Source organism: Odontesthes bonariensis, chromosome 4, assembly GCF_027942865.1.
Source record: "Odontesthes bonariensis isolate fOdoBon6 chromosome 4, fOdoBon6.hap1, whole genome shotgun sequence".
In the NCBI taxonomy this organism is placed as follows: Eukaryota; Metazoa; Chordata; class Actinopteri; order Atheriniformes; family Atherinopsidae; genus Odontesthes; species Odontesthes bonariensis.
The window spans coordinates 33444970-33454974 of record NC_134509.1 but is presented as its reverse complement, the minus strand read 5'-3'; the positions used below and the strand labels follow the sequence as shown (position 1 = coordinate 33454974).

Sequence of the window (10005 nt, the reverse complement as noted above, 5' to 3'; positions counted from 1 at the left end):
GGGAGAGGAAAGCCACACACTCGGAGTGCAGCAGTTGAGACGCACAGTAAATGTTAAGCTTACATGTCTCTTTGATAGTTGAGTTATTTCGATTTTTCAAAAATAAACTTGAAAGAAGAATGGAGTCTCCGATCCATGTTTGGAGATGGAAATCAGAGAAGCAGACAGGCGGTGAAATGAAAGCAGATTGTAGATATTAAAGTGAGAGCCTGACACACGTTGATTTAATTTTATTTCACTCATTATTTTGATCAGATTTTATTGGTTTTATTGCAATATGAAAAAGGGACAAAAGTGTAGTAATTATTCATGTTGTGTTGATTTGGTGTGCGTGTGAGCGTGCGGGAGTGTCTGCTTTCTTTCTGAGAGTCCACCACACTTGGGTGGGTTCCAACAGCTTGAATGGTGGCTCCAAGAGGGTGGGCCTCACATGTTTAGAGGAATCTTTCAAGGTCAAAACTTGGTTCGGTGTTCGTATTAGGATAAGTTTCAGTGGTGGATGACCACAAATCTCTAAACAAGATGTTGGCAGTCAAGGAAAGATTCTCTGGACAAAATGGATTGTTTTTCTTCCTCTCTCTCTCTACTGTAAAGATAGTAAATAACAAGAGTCTACCTTGACCCATCATGACTGGATTAAATGAGGGACCAGGTTAAGAGGAGGACTTGTACTCCTCTTTGTCTCCACAGTCTTCACTGTCCGAGTTGGCTCATTAGCTTCACCTCTAATGGTGTGGTCTTAAGCTTTTCATTCAACTTTTAACTCGCTTACTATTTCATATTGCGGTCCTATGAGCTGAGTTGAAACTGATAAACTGATGAGTGAAGAGTTTTTTGAAAAGTTGGCTGCGCACCACAGACCGCAGCAGAGGACTCAACAGCAGACTGACGTCCAACTTATTTTTTTTGTAGGGGACATAATTTGCTGGGATTGCTCTTAGGCAATTATTTTTCAGCTGTTGGGATTTTACTTTAAGGTCATTGGTCAAGTTTGTTCTCTTTCCCAGAGCATAACACGACACCACCTGACAACGGGTTGTTTTATCGTGCATTAGCGCAGGTTTTATTATTTAATATATTTTGTAAAAGTCTGTTGCTCACAGGCTTTTATTTTGTAAAAGTCTGTTGCTGTCTGCTGTGGAAACGGAAAAGAAAGTAATCGGCGGATCCACCAAACATGGAGATGGGTACGGAACTTTTACTCGCCCATTTTCATTTTAAAGTTCTTCCAGACGGCGGAGCCGACAGAACCAAAGTCATCTGTAAACACTGCCAAGTTGAATTGTCTTCTCACCGTAGTAGTTCCAGTCTAAAATATCACTTAAAGGCAAAACACACAACTGATAGCAGCAAGTCATTCAAGGAAACAGACAGTGGAGCGAGGCTTCTACATAAAAACTACAGAAAGATGCTGATGTTAAAAGTGTGTTTGTTCTTGGTCAAGTTTGTTCTCTTTCCCAGAGCATAACACGACACCACCTGACAACAGCTTGAGTCATGCAAAGGGCACACATTGTATCTTTTCTGGATTATTTAATTAATTCATTTTTTTTAATCAAGAAACCACACTTTCATGTCCAAATGGTATGCCACTTGTTTAAAAATCACAAACAACTGTTCAACAGCTGGAGCCACTTCACCCATGGTCCTCACATAGCAGGTGATCAGTCCTTTCCAAAGCACTGTTAAGTGCTTACAAAGATAAGCTAAAAACATCATGACCCTCCAATTAATATCGAGTAGGTCCTCCTTTCCCCCCAAAACAGCAATTGTAGTATTCACAAGACCTTTGAGGGCAAGTTGTGGTATCTGTCAACAAGGCTTCAGTAGCAGGTCATTTAAGTCTGTTTGTCCAGCACATCCCATGGATGATCAACTGGATTAAAGACCTGGAGACCGTGAGAACACCTTGAACTTTTTGTGTTAGTAGACAACGTCTCAAATAGCTGCGCAAAACTTGACATAAAGTTGTGTTAAGGGGGCTTTTATTGTTACTTAAAAGCCAACCGGAAGTTCCGACTGCTGAAACTCGGCTAGCTAGCAGCTCAAGCTGGAAAGGTTGTCATCCTGCCTAGACGTTGATCTCACATAACTCATTAATTTGTTTGTAGTTATTTTTGATGCACTGTTTCAGCACAGTAAGCATGAGCCTTATAGAGATGTAAAGCTACCGCCACGTCGTTTCAATAAACTTCAGTCGAGCGACTTTTACCCGAGGGAAAAATCTATGCAGAGGTTGGTCCAACATGTCTATTGTCTGTTGTTAAGCGTTAGCTAGCCGAGTTAGCGAGTGTTGTTAAGGACTGACACAAATTTTGCAGGAAAATTACAATTTTCACCGTGGCCCTGGTGATGAAGCTCTCAGAACTGTTATCTAAAGTTGTTGCATATACCCCGTAGCAGTGGGGATGTTTGGTAGCTAATTAAAAAAATCACCATAGCTAATAAACGCCATATCAATGGCTAGCTGGCTATCAACGGTCCTCCCAGAGGTGGAGGTATGGTCAGATCGGTGGTCACCGCCGCTGCGTCACGACTCAAACATCTCATCCAGAGGTCATAAAACGAGTCTGTAGAAAACATTTGCTCGTGGTGTCATGATTTGGAAAGCAATTTAGTCTGACAAGGGTTTCAAGTGGTCTGCTGAGTCAAAGTACAATCAATACGAGACTTAAAAGGATGCAGCAAAATGAGTCCCTCCCAGCTAATGCTGCTGAGCCAACAGGGCTATTCAGCTCATAAACATGTTGGTTTACCTGAGTGCTTCACTCTGAAAGCACTTGGAAAGCATAGTTAGTCGTCGTGCCTTAATTTCATAAGGTAATCACAGTTACCACTCAGCTGTAAGGAGAACTTTCTGTATGCTTTCAAGATTCAGCCTTGATCACTGCCCCTCAGCACAGCATCATGGCCACTGGATGTCCTCCAGGGTGGAAGCACTGAGGTGTAGCTGATTGTTACAGGTGAATAAATATATCTCTTGATGCAATCCAGTGTTGGTATTTGAAATTGAAAGCAGAACCAGGATGGAATTAATAATGAATAAGCTTTGAATATTTATTACTACGACCCTGAATATAATACAGGGGATGATGTGAAATATAGACCTGTGTGCATGTGTGCCCTGCTCTATGTCTATAACATGTGGAATCATGTTTATCAGAGTATACAGCCTTACGTCAGCCGTATGTCTGGCCAATTTGTATTGTGGCAAATAAGTTGCATGTCAAGATGTATCATAATAAACATGAATATTGCAAATGCTGTCTGTTACTTTGATGCTTCTTGCTTGCAGAGGCAGGATTTGGGTCGTTAGAAGTTCCTGTGATCAATCTTTCTCTGGAGATGTGCAGTTTTGTAAAGAACCTTTTTCTTGAAATTTAATTGAAATCTCAAATGAAATGGTTAAACGGAGTGAAGCTCCTGTCAGAAATTTAGAGAGAGAGCACAACACATAACTTGTTTTAAATATGTAAACCACTGGTCCGAGGCAGTGGGTGGATATGGGTGTGAACAGTTTCATGCATTTGGCTAACCCTTGTCAGGAAGCCATTTATTACTGCACTACTTTAAAGGAAGCTTTGTTAATCTGAGTTTATGTTATGTTGGTGTTGGGGCTTTGATGCACTTGTTGTCCGAATACACAGCAACAACAGTGTTTTGCTACCACTGAGAAACTGGGCCATTGTAAACTATTGCTGAAACCAGCTCAGATCTGGCCAATGACAAGCTAGCACTGGGAACTGATAGCCAAGTTTCTGGAAATGAGAGGGCAACTGTTGGCACAGCTACTATCAGCATGCTGAGGCTTGCAGGCCACTACCAGGGACTGAAAAGTCAGCCAGTATTCTCACCTCTGTGTTCAAATGATCTACCCCTAAATTTATAGTGCATCAAGTTCACAAGGCGCCGGCTTGTCCACAGTCATGCAAACATCAGCTGACTTTTTATTCCCATCCAGTCAGTTGCTGGCCATGGTGTGCTAACAACCAGCTTAGACCGTAGCTCAGCAACAGGATTCTGAATTAAACACATAAGTAGCTGCTTTCTAATTTCCCACTGCCTGTCTTATCAGTCAGCAGTCCAGGCTTATCATTGGCCTGATCAGTAGCTTGCTTTGGTATAGATGTGTGCTTCTTCGACTTCTCAACAGTTTGGCATTCGTCCCATTAATAGTGCCATAAAAAGCAGATTTTTATGAAGAGTTAAAGTTTAATATTACATGCAAGCTTCAAAGTTATATTCCCGTATTTAACAGTTTCAATACAAGAAGAAAGTAAAGGGGCAAATTGACCGTGATGTGACTAAACACCGTTGTGCTAAGGCAACGATTATTTTCAGGGAGCTAAGCGGCTGCTTAGAGTTGATGTGAATCGTTGGGACGAGGTCTGAAGAAGCCAGTACTCCGAAAGCGTTGACATTTGCATCAGTTTGCAGCGATATGAGAAAACAAATTAAAGTCAAGTCATGGGAAAGCTTAAACTGCTTAAGGTGTCCAAACTTTTGCATGACTTTTTTAAAAGAAAAAAATCTTTTTACCACTCTAGAATTTCACAATAATATAATACTTTGTTGTATACTGTTACATTAGTGTGTTTTTACTGAAACATACTTGTCCACCTTTCACTAGGTTGTATATTTAAGAGATGGGCTCTGAAAACCCAGACAACTTCGCACCCGCTGTCATCCACGCTGATGAAGGTCAGCAAGAAATAGGGGGCTTAATCAACTCAGATGGTGAAGAAGTGGATTTCTCAGATCTCAGTGAGTGTCTGGAAAACTAAAGCCTTTCAGTGTTTGACAGAATGACTTTGTTGTTTGTGGCGGTCAACAACGAAATGTCGTACAAGATGATGCTGAACTTTGCATGCTGTTTTGCTGTGTTTGTCGTACATCATACTGGAGTTTGTGTTTTTTTTACAAGTATGTTTAGTAATGAATTCTGAGCCTAAATGTAAAACGTTGTACCCGCGTTCATAATGACTAAATAGAGCAGCCTGCTCCTTTAACTGCCGTAATGCTGGATGTAACGAGGTGAAAAACCAGTCTGTCTTTTAAATTTCTCACGCATCATTTAATTCACCATCTAGCACAACTCCTTCTTCAGAGGCCTGGTTTGAGTATTTCCAATTATTAAACTCATTCTTTGCAAAAAGACGGTTAGATTTGGCATGCAAGCGGTACTTTAGATGTCAGATGAGATAAGCATTTCTTTTGTAAAATAACAAAATCAGCACACGGATCTACAGCACACTCGGGGTGTTACCTGTCTAGCACACTATTCTGTATCTGATTAATGTGCGAATGCATGGATGTAAAATATGTGTATGCATCATGTCTGACAGTGAGCTCGTTTTTTTAGCTATCCAGAGTCCTCCCTCTGTTTGTCACCAGTCCAGATACCTAAATTCAGGAGGATAAAGATAAGTGTGTGCAGTACAAATGTTATTTAGTCGTTTTGACATTTTTTTGTACTAGAAGCAAAGATGATATGTTGGGAAAATTTTCAGTGTGCCCCTGTCTTGTTCAGTCCCATCTTTATCCTATCTACACTCAGATAGTTTCAGAACGAAACAAGCAACAATAATAAGCAATATTGAGTAGCAAGCGGTAAATTTAACTGAACAGATGTTAAATAGATACTAAGTAAACAAAAAGATTCAAATGTTTATGTTGGACTGAGTGTCACTTATCTGGAAAAAATGTGTAGAATCTAAATTATGCTCTTGACTTGTCATTAAGCCAAATATTCGTCCTGAATGGGACTGTATTAACATCCCTGTAAATCCATTGGACTATAAATGGTTAATGGACTGTACTGATATGTAGCTTTTTACACTACATCCCACATTCACCCATTCAAACACTGACACAACAGTGGATCCATCAGAGGCAATGTGCCAGGGACACTTTGACAAGTGATCCGGGGAAGCCAGAGGTCAAATCACTGACCTTCTAAATGGCTGACGACCCCTCTACGACTTGAGCTGCAGCGTTAAAATGACCAGATTTAAAAAAATTGAATACGTCCTCAGCTCTTTTTGACATGCAGAATTAAGTGCTCTTCTTTGTGTTTGAACAGGTGTGAATGCTACCTCTGGCTCTGTACCTGTAGAGGCCCTCTCAAAGAAGTTTAATCAAAGTGAGAATGAGAAACCAACGTCCCTTCACAGTTGCTCAGTGTGTGGGAAAGACTTCCCTTACGCCTCTAAACTTCAGCGCCACTTACGTACCCACTCGGGAGAGAGGCCCTTCCCTTGCTCCATGTGCGAAAAGAGATTTCCAGAAAAGGGGCTTCTCATGATCCACGAAAGGGTCCACACTGGGGAAAAGCCGTTCCCGTGCACTTTCTGTGAGAAGAGATTTGCCAGTCAGGGCGAGCTCCGGCTGCACCGGCGGACACACACCGGGGAGAGGCCCTACCACTGCTCCATCTGTCTGAAGAGCTTCTCTCGTCACTGGCACCTGAAAACGCATTTAGAGGCCATGCACTCTGAGGTCGTTGCGGGCTTTACGAGGAAGAAGTTTCCTTGTTCGGACTGTGACAAGAGCTGCAACTCAGCAGCCGAGCTGAGGGACCATCAACGGACTCACACTGGAGAGAGGCCCTTCCAGTGCTCGTTCTGCGACAAGCGCTTTGCCCTGTCAGGTACACTTGTCAGACACGAGCGTCTGCACACGGGCATCACGCCTTACCACTGCTCCGACTGTGGCAAGACATTCGCACAGCAGTGGACCCTCACTACTCACATGCGGACTCACACTGGAGAGAAGCCATACAGCTGCGCGCAGTGTGACAAATCTTTTGTTGCACCAGGGGAGCTTCGGAGGCACACCAGGATTCACACCGGAGAAAAGCCGTACAGCTGCACAGAATGCGGGAGGCACTTCTCACTAGCAGGAACTCTAAGAAACCACAAGCGGTCATGTACACAGAGCAAGAGCGACCCTGTTACTGTTGTCATCTCAGGGGAAGTTCAAGCTTCAGTGCATGAGTCGTCCCAGCGAGACCCGGCCAGCAACGTCACCTGTAAGGTAGTGATAATACACAGCAGTGTCAAAGTAAAATCCGTTTCTCTTATCTGCTGTGTTGCCTCAATTTGTTCTTATGACGCTCTTATTTGTAGGTGCCTGACAGCCAGAGTCTGCCAGGTGCTGCTGAGCCCCTGTCCTCAGAGGGCCTTAACTGTGTCAAAGCAGCTCAACCTGAAATCAACCCGAGAGAACCCGCAGACCAGCCGGAGCAGAGCGTTTCCACTCCTCATATGAATGTAATAGTAAAAGAGGAGGAAGAAGAGGAACCATTATGTGGTACTTTAGCATGACACTTAAGGTTTCCGTCTTACTCTGCACTTAATGCAACGCCGTCTGTACCTTCAGTGATGATGTTTAACATGTGTGTACTGGTGTGCTTTTCTCAGAAGAAGAAACTCCGGACGTGGCTTCCGGTGGTGAGGACAGCACCACGCCAGAGGAAGATGAAGATTATCACCAGGAAAGCAACACAGAAATAAGGATTACAGTAAAGGAGGAGGAAGAGGAACCCGTCAACAGTAAGAAAACCAGCCGACAGCAGATGCTCATGTTCATTTATTACACTGAAGATGTTGATTGTGCTACTGCAGTGTTCCCCACAGAAGTACATTATACTTGTGGTGGCCTGGAAGGTCATGTACCTTCAACCATTGTAATATATTTTATTATTTATAGTGCATTAAAAGTCTTCTTTCACTCACATCGAAAGGAGGACCAGCTGCTGCATCTTAGGGAGAGGAATGTCGTCTCATTCTTGTATGATATAGGATTCTAGCTCATCAAGGGTTCTGGGTCTTCTTTGACAGATTCAGCATTTCATAATAGCTAAATGTAAAATCCCTTTTACAATTTAAGTACAAGGCGGATCGCCGGATCTGATACCTACCTGTTTTTACCACTGCAAGCAGCAGGTTTGTTGATTTTGTCTTTATTGCCACTAAGTTGCATCTTTCAACTCTTCCCGTCCACAGTGTCAAGAGAGGATGCTGATCACATCACAGGCGGCGAAAAAGACAGTTTTCCAGCATCGCCAGCGCAAAAAAAGTGTAATAAGATCCCGACAAAGAGCTCCTATTGCTGTGGGCTCTGTGGAAGAGACTGTCACAAGATGTCAGCGCTTCAAATTCACATGCGAATTCACTCGGGAGAGAAACCATACCAGTGCACTCTGTGTGGAAAACAGTTCACCCAGAAAGGTCAGCTCAAAGGTCACTATAAGGTCCACACAGGCGAAAAGCCATTCTCCTGTCCGGATTGTGGCAAGAGCTTCGCCCACTCGGGCGCCATGAACAGACACCGGCTCACACACACAGGGGAGCGGCCCTACCACTGCTCAGTGTGCGATCGGAGCTTTAACCAGTCCGGACGCTTGAGGGAACATGAGAAAATTCACTTTGGGGAGAAGTTTGACTGTCCCGAATGTGAAAAAAGTTTCACGCGTGCTTCAAGCCTCAAGAATCACTTCAGGCTCCACACCGGCGAGAGGCCATATGGCTGTGACATCTGTGGGAGAGGGTTCAGCCGCTCACAAAGCCTGAGGCTCCACAGACGGAAGCACCAACAGACTGAGACGGAATCTTTAGTCACTCTGCAGAACGACGATTTCTCCCTGAGTGACGACAACTCTCCGATTAATATGTGCATCACAGAGAAAAACGACTAATGTATTTATGATTCGCAGATTTGTATTGTTGGTATTACTGCAAGACTAAAGTCGGTAAAAAATTAACCTGACACGGTGAAAGTAAGGACCTACTTCTGTGAATATATAACTATTAAACTCGTATGTGGTCGTTCACATGAAAAACACTCAAGCTGATATATTTAAGTCCCAGGAAAGTGCAGACAAGTTAATGAACAGAAAACATGTCAGATAATGCCTGCCAAAGTACTCAAAATGATCAAATTCATATTTCTTCCATCCCAAGTTTCAGAAGATCTTTACTAATCACTGGGAACATGAATAGTAGAGGTCATATTGACTCAGAGTTATCATTCCCATAACTGGACAGACGTATGTTCCACTCTTGCACTCACATTTAGAGTATTATAGTAGTACAAATAACTCTTTCTAAGGTCTGTGATTTCACTTTGTCTATGCGGTATTTGTCATCAAAAGAATTGTGTACTTTAAGCGTCAAGTTGGCCTTTGACCCATTCAGACCTAAGGCTTTGTTCTAAAAAGTTCCCTTAAACCTGAGGTTTTTCTAAAAACTGTCCGTTAAAACCTTATAATTCTCTGCCTCAGAGGAAACTAAAAATGTGACTTGAAACCACCAGAAATGGGTAAACATTTAGGTTTAATTGTCAATGATATCATATATTTAGTCGTATTAAAAAATAGTAATCTGTGTGTCTTGAATGTATAAGCACATAAACACTGAATTAAGTCTGAATGGGTTGAGCAGTTAAAAAGCAGGTGAGGCTGGAATTCAGATTCTAATGCGTCGCCAAAGCAATTGATGTCGGAGTGGGAATCTGGTCTGATCTGTTTTGTGCAGCAGTTGTGTAACAACCATATCTGTTTTGTTTAGATTCACGTGGTTTTGACAGCTCTAAGAGGCCAAGGAACCCTTGTGATTAGAATGAATCGTATTAATGCTGTGACACAAGAAGGAAATAATTTAAAGCCATGTAGATGGTAAATACTGCTTTGTCTAATGTATGGGATGTGTTAAACTGAACAATAAAAACTACATATTAAATGATTAGCTTGTGATTATAGGAGATTTATTCTTTGACCAAATTTCTGGCTCATTTGAATATATTCAATTCAATATAAACACAAGAATCTTGTGCTAAAGAAAATAAAATAAAATAAAGGACCAGACTCAGTGAATAATTCCCTACACTCCCTATTATATACTGTAGATCAGTGAGCAGTGCTGATTAAGATAATCAGTCACTTGACTGGACATGCTTGGCCAACTGTTTAGTGGAAACAAATACTTTTTACAATGTGGATAAGGA

At 42.2% G+C, this 10005-nt stretch overlaps 1 protein-coding gene across 2 annotated transcripts; it reads left to right on the top strand.

Annotated features, from left to right (window-relative positions):
- Positions 1 to 1544: 1544 nt before the first annotated feature.
- Positions 1545 to 9743, top strand: LOC142378998 (uncharacterized). Of its 2 annotated transcripts, XM_075464044.1 has the most exons (7): positions 1545 to 2235; positions 2873 to 2963; positions 4631 to 4764; positions 6083 to 7035; positions 7128 to 7311; positions 7422 to 7553; positions 8007 to 9743. In XM_075464044.1, the coding sequence occupies exons 3-7, from the start codon at positions 4647 to 4649 to the stop codon at positions 8696 to 8698; spliced, it is 2079 nt and encodes a 692-aa protein (XP_075320159.1). In that variant the 5' UTR covers positions 1545 to 2235; positions 2873 to 2963; positions 4631 to 4646; the 3' UTR covers positions 8699 to 9743. The 2 variants fall into 2 exon arrangements, with proteins under 2 accessions (XP_075320159.1, XP_075320158.1); XM_075464043.1 differs by lacking the exon at positions 2873 to 2963.
- The last annotated feature ends 262 nt before the right edge of the window (positions 9744 to 10005 follow it).

Excerpts from the sequence above, each read along its gene's own strand:
- LOC142378998 (XM_075464043.1), top strand. The coding sequence starts at position 4,647 with ATGGGCTCTGAAAACCCAGACAACTTCGCACCCGCTGTCATCCACGCT. Across the intron at positions 7,036-7,127 it reads CCAGCAACGTCACCTGTAAG|GTGCCTGACAGCCAGAGTCT; the intron begins GTAGTGATAATA and ends TCTTATTTGTAG. Across the intron at positions 7,312-7,421 it reads AGAAGAGGAACCATTATGTG|AAGAAGAAACTCCGGACGTG; the intron begins GTACTTTAGCAT and ends TGCTTTTCTCAG.